At 38.2% G+C, this 19665-nt stretch overlaps 1 protein-coding gene across 4 annotated transcripts in view; it reads left to right on the forward strand.

The window, feature by feature from the left end:
• KIF2A (kinesin family member 2A) overlaps positions 1-19665 on the forward strand; it is an 81007-nt gene that overhangs the window by 59358 nt on the left and 1984 nt on the right. For 2 of the 4 annotated variants that reach the window (XM_032145216.2, XM_032145217.2), the window contains exons 15-20: positions 609-719; positions 1785-1852; positions 7808-7921; positions 9067-9217; positions 12955-13056; positions 16686-16821. In XM_032145216.2, coding sequence (XP_032001107.1) covers positions 609-719; positions 1785-1852; positions 7808-7921; positions 9067-9217; positions 12955-13056; positions 16686-16821 — 682 coding nt within the window. The remainder of the gene's footprint in view (positions 1-608; positions 720-1784; positions 1853-7807; positions 7922-9066; positions 9218-12954; positions 13057-16685; positions 16822-19665) is intronic. The other 2 variants (XM_032145218.2, XM_032145219.2) reach the window with 1 other exon arrangement.

Here is a 19665-nt window from a genome sequence, read left to right on the forward strand (position 1 = left end):
CCTACTGCCTGTCACTTTCTTTTTTTTTTTTTTTTTTTTTTACTGCCTGTCACTTTCAAACACTAGTCATAGTTTCCAGAAATATCTCTTGGAAGAATAAAGTAGGTTTTTTTGCTGTCATTTTTTATTTTCTTGAAAGCATTTATGGGAACATCTACACTATGCTTTAAAACTGTTGGCCAGGCGCAGTGGCTCACGTCTGTAATCCCAGCACTTTGGGAGGTCGAGGCGGGTGGATCCCCTGAGGTCAGGAGTTTGATACCAGCCTGGCCAACATGGTGAAACCCCATCTCTACTAAAAATAAAACACAGCCAGTCGTGGTAGCAGGCGCCTGTAATCCCAGTTACTTGGGAAGCTGGGGTAGGAGAATCGCCTGAAGCCTGGAGACAAAGGTTGTAGTGAGCCAAGATTGCACCACCACACTCCAGCCTGGGTGACAGAGTGAGACTTTGTCTCAAAAAAAAAAAATAAAACTGTTAGTAGAATTTTCACAACTGATCAGACCTTAAATGTTAAAGTTGTCGTAAGAGACCTTTTAAAATATGTTAATTAAGATTACCCTTTATAAGAAAGACTAATCTGTGAGACTTGTTTTCTTAATTTTCAGGAGTGCATCAGAGCCTTAGGTAGAAATAAACCTCATACTCCTTTCCGTGCAAGTAAACTCACTCAGGTGTTAAGAGATTCTTTCATAGGTGAAAACTCTCGTACCTGCATGGTAAGTTTATGTTTATTTTTTGTTTGTTTTGTTTTAATCCTGAAGGAATAACTACACAATATTTATGGAAAATGTATTTGTTAGTGACAATTATTTGAATCCTTCTATTTTGAGTGATATGGTGATATTTAAGATGTGGTCCCTGCCACTCTGATAGAGAGGATTATATTGCAGTTATATAATTCCAGCATCTAGGTATTCTTGGGGGCTGGTCTTTCTTGATTTTCTTTTTCTTTTTCATTTCCTGTTTTGCTTTCTCTTTCTCTCTTTCCTTCTTTTTGAGTATAGGTCACACTTTTCTTTATGGTCATATGTTTGGTAATTTGGGGTTATATCATGTGCGTTATGAATGAACATAGAGACTGGATTCTGTTATGTTCTTCTGAAGGTTATTGGTTTTTTGTATAGCAGAAATTTAACTAAACTTACTCCAAACTCTAATCTCCCCTGGGCAACAACTGGAATTGAAAGCTTTGTTTAGTCCTTTCAGATTTAGCTATGTTGCTTATAGTTTGCCTTGTATATGTCTAGGTCTGGAATCAGCTAGGGATTTGGGCAGTTTATATATAAAAGTTTGTCCTAGAAGGGAGAGTACCACACTCTCTGTAGCACTTTCCCTTCTGGGACAAACTTCACTTTTCCAGCTGCTATGAGCTCCACTCCCAAACTATATCCTTTCATTTCTTAACCAGAGAGACTGCAAGTTTTCAGTCAAGTTTTAGTTGCCCTGTGTGACAGCAGCAGAGCTTGCCCTCTGTCAAAAAGCTGTTTAAAAAAAAAAAGTCAGGTGGAGTGGGGGTCAGTCAGTACTATTCCCTTCCAGGTATTAACCTCCTCCATTTCAGCTGGAGTTTGATTGTTTTCTGGTGCCTTCAGAGTTTGTATTTTAACTAGACTTTATCTGATTATAGATATGATAACAAATAATCTTGGAGTTGAGATATCATTAATGTCTTTATTTTTAAATAACCATGGATAGATTAGACCTAAATGAGCTGTATGTCAGTATTATTGTCTTGATCATTTATAACATTTTCTTTACCTTTGCATTTTTTTTTCCTGTAGATTGCCACAATCTCTCCAGGAATGGCATCCTGTGAAAATACTCTTAATACATTAAGATATGCAAATAGGTATGAGAGATAGTTCTCCATTTTGAAATTTGAGGGGAGTACAGCAGTACATAGTATAATTTAATATCTGCCTGATGTGGTGGCTCACGCCTGTAATCCCAGCACTTTGGGAGGCCCAGGCAGGCGGATCACGAGGTCAGGAGATCAAGACCATCCTGGCTAACACCGTGAAACCCCGTCTCTACTAAAAATACAAAAAATTAGCCAGGCGTGGTGGGGGATGCCTGTAGTCCCAGCTACTCGGGAGGCTGAGGCAGGAGAATGGCCTGAACCTGGGAGGCGGAGTTTACAGTGAGCCGAGATCGCACCACTGCACTCCAGCCTGGGAGACAGAGCCAGACTCCGTCTCAAAAAAAAAAAAAAATTAATATCTCATAGGGTAAATCTTACTACATTGTTCTTTCAATTTTCAAGAAAAAAATGTTTTTCATATTATTACTTAAGATGATACTATAGAATCATTTTGTCAAATTCTAAAAGTAAATGGAAATGGGTAATTTGGGAAGGGATTGATAACTTTAGTAAAGTTGGTCTTTTTATCCTAGAACAAGGTTTCCATTTCACTGTTCTATTTCGTAATATTTTACTGCATTTAAATCATGCAAATTCTTCTTATTACATTAAGACTCTGAAGTAAATGAATGTCAGGGGCCAGTTTGTATTTCTTGAATTGTTTTGGTATATGTTGCAGATTATTCCTGATAATATTAAATGCTATATATGGGAAATCTAGGATTTGAGTAAGAAGTGATAGCACAGTTCTTTCTGGTGTTTTTTTTTGTTTTGGTTTTGGTTTTGGTTTTTTTTTTACACAGAGTCTCATTCTGTCACTCAGGCTGGAGTGCAGTGGTGTGATCTCAGCTCACTGCAACCTCCACTTCCTGGGTTCAAGCGATTTTCCTGCCTCAGCCCCCTGGGTAGCTGGGACCATCATACCCGGCTAATTTTTGTATTTTTAGTAGAGGCAGTGTTTCACTATGTTGGCTAGGCTGGTCTCGAACTCCTGACCTCAGGTGATCCACCCGCCTCGGCCTCCCAAAGTGCTAGGATTACAGGCATGAGCCACCCCGCCTGGCACTTTCTGGTGTTCTATATGGGTTACATTTTGTTGTTCATATTAATAGTCTTATAAACATTATAAACATTATAACTGGGTTATTACAGATAGAAGGACAGAATGCTTTATAGACTACTAAAGCAGTTTATTCTGTATAGTCATGAAATGCCTTTGGAACTTTGAATTATAATGGGCATATTTATATTTGATCCGTAGATTTTTTTTTCCCACTGCTCTTGAGTGACTTTATTTACCACTGCTCTTATTTTGAATGACTGTTTAGTGTTAAATTTCTCTTCTCAAATGTTAAATTTGTGATTTTAACCTAGAGACAAAATTCCTCTTTGTAATCCATTTCTAGTATAGCAGTTCTCTTAATTCAAGTATAGCAGTTCTCTTAATTTTGCTGGATAAAAGTATCTGTCCTATTTCTTTGTTTTAATCACTATGGAAATGTTATTTTTTAATCTTGTATTAAAATGTAAAATACTTATGCATATAGAAAAGTACCTAAAGTATAAGTGATTAATTAAATGGATAATGGATACTTATAAAGTGAAAACTCCTGTCATTGGTTTGGGAAATAGAGCATTATTGGCCCCCCAAAAGGTTCCCCATGTGCTCCTTCCTGTTCACAAATCCTGAATAACATGCCTTATTCATTTATCTCTACCCCGATGTAACTCATGGATTAACTTCTGTGGAATACTTTTCTTGTTTTTTTTTTTTTTTTTCCTCTTTTTAAAAATAATTTTACTATGAATCTATTTCTGAGTAACATAGGTAGCTGTATTTGAACATTACACAATGGTATTATAACCCCCTGGGTTTTTTTGCATCTTGTTTCTAAAGAGATTTTTTTAATGGTAGTAAACACTGTTGGACAGTATCAACCTATTGAGCTTTTGTAAAAAGGTATTAAAATATAATCACTTCTTTAAAAATGTCACAGGGCCAGGCGCAGTGGCTTACACCTTTAATCCCAGTGCTTTTGGTGACCCAGGCGGGTGGATTGCTTGAGCCCAGAAATTCGAGACCAGCCTCGGCAACATAGCAAAACCCTGTCTCTATAAAAAATACAAAAATTAGCCTGGCGTGGTGGCGTGCATCTGTAGTCCCAGCCACTTGGGGGGCTGAGGTGAGAGGATTGCTTGAACCTGGAATGTTGAGTCTACAGTGAGTTGTAATTACACCACTGCACTCTAGCCTGGGCAACAGAGCAAGACCTTGTCTTAAAAAAAAAAAAAAAAAGTAATAGAACTACATTTCTAAGTATGAACTATTATATTTTGTAAATTTAATCCCTTTTAAAGTTTGAATTATGCGTTCCTAGCTGCAAATCCTTATTGTGTTAGTTTTAATTGATTTGGTAATTAACATTTTTGACATATGGGATTTTTATCATTAATTTAAAATGTTTTTTATTTCAGAATAATTACTGAGAAAGATGAGGAACAGCCTAGAGTAGTAGATTCTTGCCATGTTGTAGAATTAAAACAAACAAAACCCTCTGTTTCTTAAGATTTGAGACTACAAAAGATTCCTCCCTAATATTGTGAAAATGCTATATCTAGCTGTTCCTCTAGTTCACTTAGGTCAAAGTAAAATGTTTTAACCTACTGTTATATCGTGTAACTCACTTGCAACATGACTAACCATCTGGGACACTGTATTAATCCGTTCTCACACTGCTACAAAGGAATACCCGAGACTGGGTAATTTATGAAGGTTTAATTGACTCACAGTTCAGCATGGCCACAGAGGCCTCAGGAAACTTACAGTCATGGTGGAAGGTGAAGGGGAAGCAAGGCACCTTCACAAGGCAGCAGGAAGGAGAAGTGCCAAGCAAACTGGGGAAGAGTCTCCTATAAAACCATTAGATCTTGTGAGAACTCACTAACACGAGAACAGCCTGGAGGAAGTTGCCCCCATGATTCAGTTACCTCCACCTGGTCTCTCCCTTGACACTTGGAGATTATGAAAATTATAATTTAAGATGAGATTGGAGTGGGGACAGAAAGCCTAACCATATCAGGCACATAATTGTTTCAATTTTATTTCCAAATCTCTAGGAATAAAGATTTTCAACCTTCCTTGATACTCAAAACCAAGGTTTTGTGACCTTAAGAGTCAATATACATTTTTTTTTAACAGCCAAAAATAATTCATTCCTCCTTTATACTAAATCTGCTGTATTTTATTTAGGCCAATACTTTGAGGTGGTGGGTAGGTGGCATTACCTTAAAATTTCCGTATTTTTAGGAAACTATTTCTCTCTTAAGTGTTTAAACTTTTTTTGTATTTAAGACATAGCTTAGTGATTGAAGTGTTATTTCTCAGGACAAAATAGGTTTAATAACTTCCTTACTACTTAATGGTATCAAAGCCTCGGGAAAGTTACTTAACCTCTCTCAGTCTTTATTTCCTCATCTTTAGAATAGACAGTTAATGACCATGTCCATCTTAAAGGATTGTTTTTGAGCACTAAAAGAAGTGATCTGTGTAAAATGTTTAGCACAGTACCTGGGATATATTAATAGGAATAGTTATCCCTATTGCTACTTTAGTGAGCAGTTCTGTCTAAAAAATTCAGTTAGACAGATGTGAAAGCAATGTTTTTTCATATCCTTATATTAGAATCATATACTTTGAAAGTTTTATGTGGGAATTGTGGGATAGTTTGTAACAGTACACATTGCTGCTAAGTGATTAAGTTGACAAGTCTAGTTCATCAGATGACAATTAGAGATTATTTATTTATTTATTTATTTATTTAAGATGGAGTCTTGCTATGTCACCCAGGCTGGAGTGCAGTGGCACAATCTCAGCTCACTGCAGCCTCTGACTCCTGGGCTCAAGCGATTCTCCTGCCTCAGCCTCCCAAGTAGCTGGGATTACAGGCGCCCGTCACCATGCCCAGCTAATTTTTTTGTATTTTTTAGTAGAGATGGAGTTTCACCATGTTGGCCAGGCTGGTCTCGAACTCCTGACCTTAAGTGATCTGCCCGCCTCAGCCGCCGAAAGTGCTGGGATTACAGCATAAGCCACTGCACCCAGCCAGACAATTAGAGATATTTTAGAGGAGAGTACAGGGGAAAACTTTCAGAGTGGAAGGAATGGTTGTCCCAAGGAAAAAAAATTTATAGGATATATGAGAAACAGACAGTGGCCTCTATCCTGAAGCAGAGATACTTAATCTTTGGGTAATGGAAGAGGTTAGAGTGATTGGGTCTTGGGTAGAAGAGTGATTAGAGTGATCAGGAGTTTTTAGTAACATATTTGAAGAATATGATTCTTGTACGTAGTATAGTCTGGCTTGGGCAAGAGGGCTTTGGATAGAGGAAAAAATGTGTGGATGAAGCTAATAGGGTGTCTAAATTAAAAGATTTAGATAAGAAATGGGGTGGGAGTGAAAATAATTGTTTGTATTAGAAATACAGATTTTTCAGGCCAGACGCTGTAGCTCATGCTTGTAATCCCAGTACTTTGGGAGGCCGAGGCAGGAGGATCACTTGAGTCCAGGAGTTTGAGACCAGCCTGAGCAACCTAACGAGACCTCATCTCTACAAAAAAATAAAAAATTAGCCAGGGGTGGTGACACGCCAGTGGTAGTCCCAGCTGAGGTGGGAGGATCACTTGAGCAGGAGGTCAAGGCTGCAGTGAGCCATGACTGAGCCACTGCAGTATAGCCTGGGTGATATGGTGAGACCTTATCTCAAAAAGGAAAAAAAAAAATTTAGATTTTTCAGCATGTGTGGTAAATAAACTTTAAAGGATAAAGGGCAGATGAATCCAATATTGAACCTTTGACAGTTGATATTATCAATACGTCAAAGAAAGACTGTTAGTAGAGGAAATATATTAGTTTGATTTATATGAAGGTATTGTACCTTGTTTTTGACCTATAAGAAGGGAATTTCATTTAGTTCAACCTAAGAGAAATGACAAGAAAATCAGAGAATATGGTTATTATATTGAAGTGTTTAAATAACATAGGCTTTGTACTCAGGGCTAGGTTTTAACCTCAGTTATGCCACATTCTCAGTGAATGACCTTAGAGAAGATACTTTACTTCTGAGTCATTTTTCTCATCTATAAAATCAAAGATGGTTGAAGGACTAAATAATATAATGCCTAAAAATGACTAATCCTAATACCTGACATATAGGAGGTACTTAATAAATATTTTATGTTGGTATGAAATAGGGTTGGCCCAAAAGAGACATAAGGAATTACATAGATGGGGTGAGAAAAGTCATAATTTGGTTAAATATAACTATTGAAGATGTTAGCAAAGGCAATTTAAATTTCATTGCTAAAGGCTGTTCTCAACCAGAGTTCTTCATCTGAATCACCAACCGCTGAAAATAGAGCGAATATTTTCTCAGTTATACCAAGGACATTTCACAGCTAATACCATTCTGGATGCATAGGAAAGAAGTTAATTCATTACAAACAATGGATGCCTTAAGGCATTAGGACTTAATTCCCTTGTGTCCTGTTTGAAAAAGACTGCAAAAATGTTGAAGACTCATGAATGCTAATAAACAAATAGTCATGGTACTGACTACATGAGGAAATTAGATTGAGTGGTCATGTAGTTAGGGGGGCACTTCAGATTTAAGTGATTTAGTTAAACTTCTAGGAAGGATTATGAGAAATGAGGAAAATAACCAGAAAGGAAAGACTTAGGACTATAGAGCAGGGGATCAATAGAACAAAGATGTTCAAAAACCTCTTAAAATTTGTTATTTGTAAAATAATATTCTAAATACATTGTCACAACAATATCAATATCCTTTTCTAAACAAAAGTGAATACTAAATGAAAATGTGCAATGTGCATTGCTGTCTTTCAAGAGCATTTTGTTTTAATTTGTTGCTGTTTTGGTGCTGCAGAGTAAAGGAGTTTGGAATTAGTCCATCAGACATTCCCTTCTCACAGGGTAGTGGCAGTCGCCCTGATCTCTCTCCTTCTTATGAATATGACGACTTTTCTCCTTCAGTTACCAGGTCTACTTCATTCTATACATAAGATGTTTTTTATAGTTTCTTTTGAATTGTGCTTTGTATAAACATTTCATTTGCTATTTTTGTCCTGAGCCATTTTAGTTTTCATTTTCATTTCATTTGGCAGGTGGTGGTTGTACCGCATGATCTGCATTCTTACGTCTTTTATTAATTTGTTTGCTTTAAAATGTTGATTTAGAATTCAGGCTTCCTATTTCCCCCTCATATTTTTAAGGATGATGTCACTTTTGCATACTTACCATTAAAATTACCATACTTACCATTGAATTGTTAAAAGATAAATTATCTTGCTTAAAATGAAGAGATTGCCTTTATGCTGTATGATCTTATAAGTTTCCTTGTCTGCAAGGAGCCTCTTGACATAGAAAGTTTACCCTCTTTTGGCCTGGCGTGGTGGCTCACACATGTAATCCCAGCACTTTGGGAGGCGGAGGCTGGTGGATCACGTGAGGTTGAGAATTCTAGACCAACCTGGCCAAGTGGTGAAAGAAAAAAAAAAATTTTTTTTTAAAGTAAGGAAAGTTTACCCTCTCCCAAATGTGTGAGTTTAAATATAATGAGTAAACACTTTTCAAATGATAAAACTTAAAATCTTACAGTCTTTATACATTATAAATAAAATTATTTTACATGTAGCTATTTTAATTGAGCATGATAACTACCAGAAATCTGCAGGGTTTTTTTTGTTTTGTTTCGGCAGTGATCCATTTATTGGTCTAATTGTTATTGTTTACATTTTTCTGTTCATATATTTTAATTGTAATAACATCAACTTTGATGAGCCAGTAGTAAGCAAAATTGAAAATTTTAAAAATTTTTTAAATCTTAACAAGTTTTTTTCTTTGAATACTGAATCTACATACTTTGTTAATTCTCATTTAATTTGCACAATAATTCTATTTGATATAATTAATATAATATGAATTATATAAAGTTACCTAAGCAGATTTCCTAAAACTAAACAACCACTTAAGTGTTTCTACAGATTTCAGATAAATTTTACGTATAAAGGTGACATCATCAATCTTAGTATGTTAACTGAATTGCATGTATATTGAATAGGTTGGTATTTTCTTGTTCCTCTGCATGAGTGTTTTTAACTTTAGATACCTCTTACGTATTTATAGGGTCAAAGAATTGACTGTAGATCCAACTGCTGCTGGTGATGTTCGTCCAATAATGCACCATCCACCAAACCAGATTGATGACTTAGAGACACAGTGGGGTGTGGGGAGTTCCCCTCAGAGAGACGATCTAAAACTTCTTTGTGAACAAAATGTGAGTGACTTACTTTGGTTGTAAATGATATAATCTTAGTTCATTTCATCAGTAGCAGAACTTAACTGAAAACTATCATTTAAATGAGGGCTCAGGCTGTGGGTGTGGTGGCTCAAGCTTGTAATCTCACCAATTTGGGAGGCTGAGTGAGAGGACTGCTTGAGGCCAGGAGTTCAAGACCAGCCTAGACAATTTAATGAGACCCTTTCTCTACAAAAAATTTAAAAATCATCCAGGTGTGGTGGTATACACCTGTAGGTCTAGCTACTAGGTAGGCTGAGGTGGGAGGATTGCTTGAGCACAGGAATTCTGGGCTGTAGTGGACTGTCATAGCATCACTGCACTCTAGCCTAGGTGACAGAGTGAGATCTTGTCTCTTAAAATAAATGAATAAGTAAGTCAGGGGTCAGCAAACTACAGCGTGTGGGCCAGCCATCTATTTTTACAAATAAAGTTTTATTGGAAAATATCCATGTTTATTCTCTTAAGGGTTGTCTGGCCGCTTTCTTACCTACCATAACAGCAGTAACAGAGACTCTGTGGCTCATAAACCCAAAACATGTATTATCTGGCCCTTTAAGGAAGTTTCCAACTCCCAATCTAAACTATTCATTTTTTTCCCTCAGATTTTTGTCTGATACTAAAATTGGGGAAAAATTTAAAGTAATATAGGGAAAAACAACTTTAAAAATTATACATATAATAAATATTATAAAGCTTAAAAACAAGCCAAGCGCGGTGTCTCACGCCTGTAATCCAAGGCCGAGGTGGGAGGATCACTTAAGGTCAGGAGTTCAAGACCAGCTTGGCCAACATGGTAAAACCTGTATCACTAACAATACAAAAATAAGCCGAGCATGGTGGCACACGCCTGTAGTGCCAGCTACTCAGGAGGCTGAGGGATGAGAATCGCTTGAAACTGGGAGGTGGAAGTTGCAGTGAGCTGAGATCCCACCACTGCACTCCAGTCTGCGCATCAGAGTGAGACTCCATCTCAAAAAAAAATTTTAAAAAGCTCAGACACAAAAGAACTGTGGACATATGCATCTATATTGAAAGGATGTATGCACTATATTAAAATCAAACAGCAAAATACTGACATTTGTTAAATCTGATTGCTTTTCTATATGATTAAAATTTTTAATGATACTTTATAATTTAAATTTTTGATTTCCCAATTATAAAAAAAATACATGCCCTTTGTATAAGGATAGAAAGAGATAAAGAAATAAAAAGGTATATATAATACACTTTCACATAATTGCTTTTAATGTATTGAGAGGGTTCTTTTCTGTGTGTGAGATGTAAAGGTGTGTTTTTAAAATGCATATTCTGCATAGTTTGGTGTCATTCTATTCCCACTAAGTCTTATCATGGCATTTTCTCATCATGTTAAGTTGGCATTGATTAGTTGCTTACTACATGACATACATTGCTAAGCATTTTATTTATTATCTGATCTCATTATCACAACTCATTGTAATAGGTACTATAATTATCCCTACTTTATGACTGATATTCTGAGGTTTAAATAATTTGACCAAGATTTTACAATTAGTAAGTACTGAAGCCAGGATTGAAATTTAGATCTTTCTTATTCGAGCGCCAAACCTTGTATCAATTAAACTTATTGCTTCCTGCAATACAGTATTCTTTGAAAACAACATTAGTTAGTTCTAATACTTTGTAGCAGATACTTAGCCCAAAATATTCTAGAGTAACAAATACACATACTACTTTTTGTTACCATGTTCCAAATCACTATTACTAAAGCAGGGCTTAAAGCAGTGGTTCTTAACTAGGAGCAATTTGGCCCCCAAAGCAAAATGTATGAATATTTTGCTTGTCACAACTGAGGTGATGCTGCTAGCATATAGTGGGTAGAGCCAGGAATGCTGCTGAACATCATACAGTGCACAGGAGTGTCCCCCTCACCTTATCCCCACACAATGTCAGTAGTTCCAAGACTGGAAAAATCTGGTTCAAACTAAGAGTTCTAAACTTTGAACCACAGAAACTAAAAATGAGATCCTGGCCTCAGTCCATCACTTATGTCCAGAATTTTTAAGAGAGACTGTAGTTGCTTTTAGACTCTTTAAAGCAAACCCTGCATTGCATCTAGATGTGTTACCTCCCAAAGATGTGGAAAACCAGAGCAAGATAAGTACTCCCTATACATATCTTTCTATTTTATTATTGCATCTGTTGGGCCTTTGTAGATCCTTAATTTGGAGAGGTTAGGTGACCAGAACTAATCCAGGGGAGTATGACATCATGAGTTTTTACAGCCTCCATGTTTGAGAGAGTGTGCATTTCTGTCACCTTTGCCACACCCAGGGAATTATCTTGCGATGACTCAGCATTAGCCTTTACTTAAGTATTGGTGCGTGTGTACATATTATTATTGCTATATTGTCTTAACAAAGTAGATTAAAATGGAACAGCATCTAAGACACGCTCTAGAGATCGGAGAAGTTGTTTTTTTTTGTTTTGTTTTGTTTTGTTTTTTTGAGATGGAATCTTGCTCTGTCACCCAGGCTGGAGTGCAATGGCACGATCTCAGCTTACTGCAATCTCCACCTCCTGGGTTAAAGTGATTTTCTTGCCTCAGCCTCCCGAGTCGCTGGGATTACAGGTGCACACCATCATGCCCAGCTAATTTTTTATGTTTTTAGTAGAGACGGGGTTTCACCATGATGGCCAAGCTGGTTTTGAACTCCTGACCTTAAGTGATCCGCCCACCTCAGCCTCCCAGAGTGCTAGGATTACAGGAGTGAGCTACCACGCCCAGCCGAAGTTTTTTTTTGGTTGTTTGTTTTGTTTTGTTTTGTTTTTTAATCATCATCTGAACATGGCCTGGGATCAGAGAAGCTCTGACTTGCTGTAGGACAAAAATATGAATATATTGTATATAGTTGTCCCTCAGTTATACATGGAGGATTGGTTCCAGGACTGCCTGAATATACCCAAATTGTGCATACTCAAGTCCCACAGCTGGCCCTGTGGAACTTGCAAATATGAAAAGTCGGGCCTCTGAATATGAAGGTTTCACATCTCTCAAACACTGTATTTTCAGTCTGCATTGGTTGAAAACCAGATATAAGTGGACAAGCACTGTTCAAACATGTATTGTTATAGAGTCAACTATATGTTTTTTGTTGTTGATGAAGTAAAATTGTGATTGTCCATTGAAATTTCTATAAAAACTGGTATAAATATATTCTATAGTATATTTAAGAAATTAATGTTAGTTAAGAGTTAAGGCCTTTGCAACACTAATTTGATAGTCATGAAAGACATTTTCTTTATATCATCTAAAGATACTATCTTCATATCTTTTTTAAGGAAAGAAACAAGATAAACATGTAAATTAAATTGTTAGTGAAAAGTAGACAATACTGAGGAAATATTTCATACATTACAGCCTGTAATAACTGTATTTTTGAAAAGTTGGGCTGTTCCAAAAGAGAGTCTTTCAGCGTAGTTCGGCAATAAAGCTTGGGCTAAGAGAAAAATATTCCCTACTCATCCAAGTTTTAGTTGTCTTATTGAGAGTTGCATAAATATTTTTACCCAAAGAAAGAAATCGTGGCTTTGCCTTTTATATATATTTTACTAGCCTTTACCATTCAAGCCTCTTCAATTTCTAAATGATATTTTTACAAATTAAAAAAACTACTTTTATAACATTTAAAATACACACTATATCATAATTTCTTAACTATTTTTATTTTAAGGAAGAAGAAGTCTCTCCACAGTTGTTTACTTTCCATGAAGCTGTTTCACAAATGGTAGAAATGGAAGAACAAGTTGTAGAAGATCACAGGGCAGTGTTTCAGGTAAAGTAAGACAGGACTTTCCTTCAAAATATTTCTTGAGATAAATTAAGAATTTTTCATAATTCCTTAAATATCACACTATTCCTTAAAAAATACTTGTTTGTATATATGTATATGTGTATTTGTAGGGCATGTGACATGGCAAGTTTTTAATACAATGAATGATGGCTACAAATAACATTTCTTTGCACCATGGTGAAATGTTCTACTTTATTTACCTCCCGTCCCCCTTACTGGTTTTTGTCATTTGTCCATTTTTAGGGAAGAGTGTCACTTCTGCCCACTAGTGCTTCTTTCTAAATGTTAGGCCAATGTATTTGATAGTAGTTAAGAAAAACTCTTTTAAAGAGTTTTGGAGCAGTTGAGGAAGTATCAGTTGTTGCAGAAAAGATAGACTACTTCAGGAGATGGAGAGTTACTGCTCTGAGCTGTCAGCGGCAAGTTGAGGGAAGGGTGTTATGTCACCACCTGTAGCGGTAACTCCTTAGGCATTCATCCATTATGCATTCAACCTGTTAAAAGTATTTACTATATGATACTCTACTCCCCTTTTTTTAAACAAGAAAATGTCCTATCATGGTGACATTTGAGGGAGTGAAGATATCATTTGGACATCTTTACGAAGTCTATACAATTGACTTGCAGCCACCCCCACCCTCCTGTAATACTATGAACACTTCTTGAGAAAAAAACAATAACTGCCTCCCTTGTTGACCTGTATTCCTTCTTTGATGTTGAAGGAATCTTTGTCATTAAACAAAGGAACTTCAGCTCTAGGCCATTCAAGAACCTGGATAAAGGGCTCAAAAATGACAGAGAACACTTTATGTCAGATTAGGATACACGTTCATTAAAACTATTAGAGTTGCCGGGCGCGGTGGCTCACGCTTGTAATCCCAGCACTTTGGGAGGCCGAGGCGGGCGGATCACGAGGTCAGGAGATCGAGACCACGGTGAAACCCTGTCTCTACTAAAAATACAAAAAAATTAGCCGGGCGTGGTGGCGGGCGCCTGTAGTCCCAGCTACTCGGAGAGGCTGAGGCAGGAGAATGGCGTGAACCCGGGAGGCGGAGCTTGCAGTGAGCCGAGACTGCGCCACTGCACTCCAGCCTGGGCGACAGAGCGAGACTCCGTCTCAAAAAAAAAAAAAAAAAAAAAAAACAAAAACTATTAGAGTTTGGCCAGGCGCAGTGGCTCATGCAATACCAGCACTGTGGGAGGCCGAGGAGGGTGGATCACTTGAGCCCAGGAATTCAAGACTAGCCTGGGCACATGGTGAAACCCTGTCTCTACAAAAAATACAAAAATTAGCTGGGTGAGGTATATATAGCGTGCCTGTAGTCCCAGTACTTGGGAGGCTGAGGTAGGATTCCTTGAGCCTGGGAGGTGGAAGTTGCAGTGAGCTGAGATCACACCACTGCACTCCAGCCTGGGCAACAGAGTGAGAAAAAAACAAAAACTCTAGAGTTTTAGTCAAACTCTTACTATGAGACTCTCTTTAGAAGACCAGGTGTTTAAGTAGAGAATGGATGCTAATAATTTAAGAAAATTACACACCTGTAATCCCAGCACTTTGGGAGGCCAGGGTGGGTAGATTGCTTGAGCCCAGGAGTTACAGATCAGCCTAGGCAACATGGCAAAACCTCATCTCTATTTAAAAACAAGAAGAAAAGTGTCATCTGTGCCCTTTTGGAACAAGGTATCATATAAAGACCATCATTTCCCACTCTGCCATTTTTTAGATAAAGTCTCACAGCTGTTTATTGGTAAAATTAGGTGTTCTGACTTTCAACCCAGTATTATTTTTACAATTCTCTATATCATTTCTCTGTAATATGATCTGCCATTTCGCAAAATAAGGTTTTTTGTTAAACCAAAATTAAGTGTACAGCTGAAGGAAAAGGAAAGAAAAATTGGAGTGTATGATCAGGTGCGGTGGCTCACACCTGTAATCCCAGCACTTTGGGAGGCCGAGGCAGGTGGATCACCTGAGTTTGCGAGTTCGAGACCAGCCTGACCAACATGGAGAAACCCCGTCTCTACTAAAAATACAGAATTAGCTGGGCATGATGGCGCATGCCTGTAATCCCAGCTACTCGGGAGGCTGAGGCAGGAGAATTGCTTGAACCCAGGGGGCGGAGGTTGCAGTGAGCCAAGATTGTGCCATTGCACACCAGCCTGAGCAACAAGAGTGAAACTCAGAAAAAAAAAAAAGGAAAATTGGAGTATATTTGTGTTTTCTAATTAATATATGTTTCCTAATCAAGACACATACCTAGGTTAACCAGTTCTGTCTGGTGCTATATAGTCTAATTATAATTAGTCATTAAAGTCAATTGATGTTTGGAAAATTGAGATTGTATGCATCCTAAAAGCAAATCCACGTATAAGAGCTTTTATGTCCAAATAGCTCTTTAATTCAGAATGATCTGGTCTTGTTTTGTTTTTTGTTTTGAGATCGCCCAGGCTAGAGTACAATGGCGCGATCTCGGCTCACTGTAACCTCTGCCTCCTGGGTTCGTTGTTTTCCTGCCTCAGCCTCCCAAGTAACTGGGATTGCAGGCGTGTGCCATCACGCCTGGCTAATTCTTTGTATTTTTAGAAGAGACAGGGTTTCACCATGTTGGCCCGGCTGATCTTGAACTCCTGACCTCAAAGTGATTCACCTGCCTCAGCCTTCTAAAGTGCTGGGATTCCAGGTGTGAGCCACCATGGCCAGCTGGAATTTATTATTACCTCTTGGCCCAACCACTGTGAGTCTGTAATTGGATATGTTAATTTGTCAGGTTCTAGGCTACCATAGCCCCCATCAAAGTGCTCAGTAGCTTTATTATGCACATTCTTCCCCTGTTTCAGGGATGGATATTGAGGTTTTGAGACTTACTCTCCTCTTTAATATTGATGTATTTGATGCATTCCCTCCCCAAAATTCCCATCCAAAGTAGAGTAAAAGTAGAGAAATGAAATGATCTTGCTCAGCCCATCTTTCATGTGTTTGTTAGATTTTGAAGACATACAGTTGACCCTTGGAAACTGCAGGGGGTTAAAGACACTAACCCCCAGCACAGTTGGAAATATATATAACTTTTGAGCCCCTCTAAAACTTAACTAGACTATTGACCAGAAGCCTTACCAATAACATAAAAGTCTGTGAGTACATATTTTGTATGTTACATATGTAATATAAGGTATTCTTACCACAAAGTAAGCTACAGAAAAGAAAATGGTATTAAGAAAATCGTAAGGAAGGAGAATTATGTTTACTATTAAGTGGAAGAGCATCATCATAAAGGTCTTCATCCTCATCATCTTCACATTGAGTAGGCTGAGGAGGAAGAGGCAGGCTGGGCCTGGTGTCTCAGGGCTGGCAGGAGAGGCAGGCACACTCAGCGTAACTGACAACAGTTTAAACCCATGTTGTTCCAGAGTCAACTCCAACAGTTTAAACCCATGTTGTTCCAGAGTCAACTGTATTTCTTAATTATACTGTCTGTGAATAAAGATGTTTTACGTCTATTGACATTTAGAGAATACTATCTTAAGTATGTTTGATTATGTTTAACAGAATTGTAATTTGGTTTCTGTTTTACAAAGAAGCTTATTGGATTATCGAATTTTTGTCCTTGTAGGAATCTATTCGGTGGTTAGAAGATGAAAAGGCTCTCTTAGAGATGACTGAAGAAGTAGACTATGATGTCGATTCATATGCTACACAACTTGAAGCTATTCTTGAGCAAAAAATAGACATTTTAACTGAACTGCGGGGTAATTCTTTTTCCATTTTAATGTTTGAAATCTGATTGGTATTGGTATGTATATTAGTGAGAGGGCTTCTTCATATTGCAAGAGGACATATGAAGTGAAAATTAGGGGCACTGTTTAGCACCTATTTTCCAGAGGTACAAAGACAACTAACCATTGTGGTTTTTCTAAACGTCATGGCATAGCATTTCAAGTTTTCTCTCATTTTAAGAAGACAGTCATCTTAAAGAGAGAAGATGTGTTTTTAACAAATTTATAAATTTGATGTACCTATTCAGATCTTTAGTTTGGTAGGCTGACGCTTATGAGAATTATCTTTTTTCAGGTCTCATTCTGTTGCCCATGCTGGAGCACAGGGGCGTGATCATGGCTTACTGCATCCTCAACCTCCTGTGCTCAAGCAGTCCTCCCACCCCAGTCTCCTGAGTAGCTGGGACTACAGGCGCAAGCCACCACACCCAGCTAATTTTTAATTTTTTGTAGAGATGGGGTCTTGCTATGTTGCTCAGGCTGGTCTCAAACTCCTGGGCTCAAGCATTCCTCCTGCCTTGACCTCCCCAAATGCTGGGATTACAGGCATGAGCCACCACACTTGGCCTCTGCCACTTTTTTTTTTAAATGAAGGAAGTGTCAAGATGACTACCCTCTGTACCTTACTCATGAAGAGAAGCATGTGCCTTACCTACTAAGCTGTGTCCTTTTGGTTTTTTAGTAGCTTCAGCTATGTATTTCTTTATGTGTTAATTTCTTAGGCATTTGTACACTGTTGGCTCTGTTTATGTGTGAGTGACCATCTGGATGTGTGTGTACACACAATCCAGCATAAACCAGAATGAAATTCCTAATTTGGGGCAGTAAATAAGCTGCTTAATTTTTTTAAGGAGGCCCTCTGTGATGTTGATTAGTTGTTTTGAAGGTTTATTTTTCTTTTAAATTTATTCATTTATTTAAATTGACATCCCAGCCTGGGCAACACAGAGATCCCATCCCTAAAAAAAATTTAAAAATTAGCCAGGTATGGTGGCGCCTGCCTGTAGTCCCAGCTATTGGGAGGCTGAAGTGGGAGGATCACTTGATCCCAGGAGTTTGGGGCTGCAGTGAGCTAGGATCATGCCACTACACTCTGGTTTGGGCAACACAGTGAGATCCTGTCTCAAAAAATTAAGAGTTGACAGATTAAAATGTATGTAATAGGTACAACATGATGTTTTGAAGTATGTATACAGGTTGAGTATCCCTTATGTGAAAAGCTTGGAACAAGAAGTGTTTTGGATTTCAGATTTTTGAATTTGTGCATTATACCAAAAGTTTGGAATTTTTGGAACACTTCAGGTTTCAGGTTTTTTTTTTTTTTTTTTGACATGGAGTTTTGCTCTTATTGTCCAGGCTGGGGTACAATGGCACGATCTCAGCTCACTGCAACCTCCGCCTCCCAGGTTCAAGCAATTCTCTTGCCTCAGCCTCCCGAGTAGCTGGGATTATAGGCACGTGCCACAATGCCCAGCTAACTTCTGTGTCTAGACGGGGTTTCACCATGTTGGCCAGGCTGGTCTCGAACTCCTCACCTCAGGTGCCACAACGCCGAGCTAACTTCTGTATCTAGACAGGGTTTTACAGTGTTGGCCAAGCTGGTCTTGAACTCCTCACCTCAGGTGATCCACCTGCCTAGGCCTCCCAAAGTGCTGGGATTACAGGTGTAAGGCACCGAGCCTGGCTTTTTTTTTTTTTTTTTTTGAGATAGTGTCTTGCTTTATCACCCAGGCTGGAGTGCAGTGGCAATCTCAGCTCACTGCGACCTCCGCCTCCCAGGTTCAAGCAATTCTCCTGCCTCAGGCTTCTGAGTAGCTGGGATTACAGGCGTGTGCTACTGTACCTGGCTACTTTTTGTATTTTTAGTAGAGACGGGGTTTCACCGTGTCAGGATGGTCTCGATCTCCTGACCTTGTGATCCGCCCGTCTCGGCCTCCCAAAATGCTGGGATTACAGGCGTGAACCACCATGCCAGGCCTGCCCGGCCAGATTTTTGGATGAGATGTTCAACACATATATGTTGCTGACTGGTTATGAAGTTGGTTATTTGAAATCATATTTTGTAAAGTCAGCAGTGACTGTTGAACTAAAATTTTCATTTGTTTCTCATATTGTTCATATTCAACCCTTTATTTAAATTGTTTTGATCATTTTTCTAATCTGCAATAATTCACAATCAGCTTCTGTATCCATTTTATTCAGAAGACAGATCATAATGCACTCTGGTATTTTTTCTCTGTAGCATTCAACTTAATTGACTTCCTTTCCTTTTCTCAAATTTCATGTATATCAAGCATATCCGTAACTTTTAAGAAATCACTATCTAGATATATTGCATTATTCAGTCCTTAGAATTTTTTTAACCACCCAGAGATAAATTTGGGATTTATAAGAAAAATTTGGGCCGGGCACCTGTAATCCCAGCACTTTGGGAGGCTGAGGCAGGTAGACACCCAAGGTCAGGAGTTCAAGGCCAGCCTGGTCAACATGGTGAAATCCCGTCTCTACTAAAAATACAAAAATTAGCCAGGCATGGTGGCACATGCCTATAGTCCCAGCTACTCAGGAGGCTGAGACAGGAGAATCACTTAACCTGGGCGGGTGGGGGGGTGGCGGAGGTTGCAGTGAGCCAAGATCACGCCACTGCACTCCAACCTGGGTGACAGAGTGAGACTCCATCTCAAAAAAAAAAACAGAACAGTTTGAGAGCACCAAATCTAGAAGTTCTTAAATTCATTTCAAAAAAGTTAACTTTTTAGACATCACTGTACTTTCAAAAAGGGGAGGAAAATTGAGATTCCAACTTTATTCTGAAGC

Source organism: Hylobates moloch, unplaced genomic scaffold (assembly GCF_009828535.3).
Source record: "Hylobates moloch isolate HMO894 unplaced genomic scaffold, HMol_V3 SCAFFOLD_23, whole genome shotgun sequence".
NCBI classification, from domain to species: domain Eukaryota; kingdom Metazoa; phylum Chordata; class Mammalia; order Primates; family Hylobatidae; genus Hylobates; species Hylobates moloch.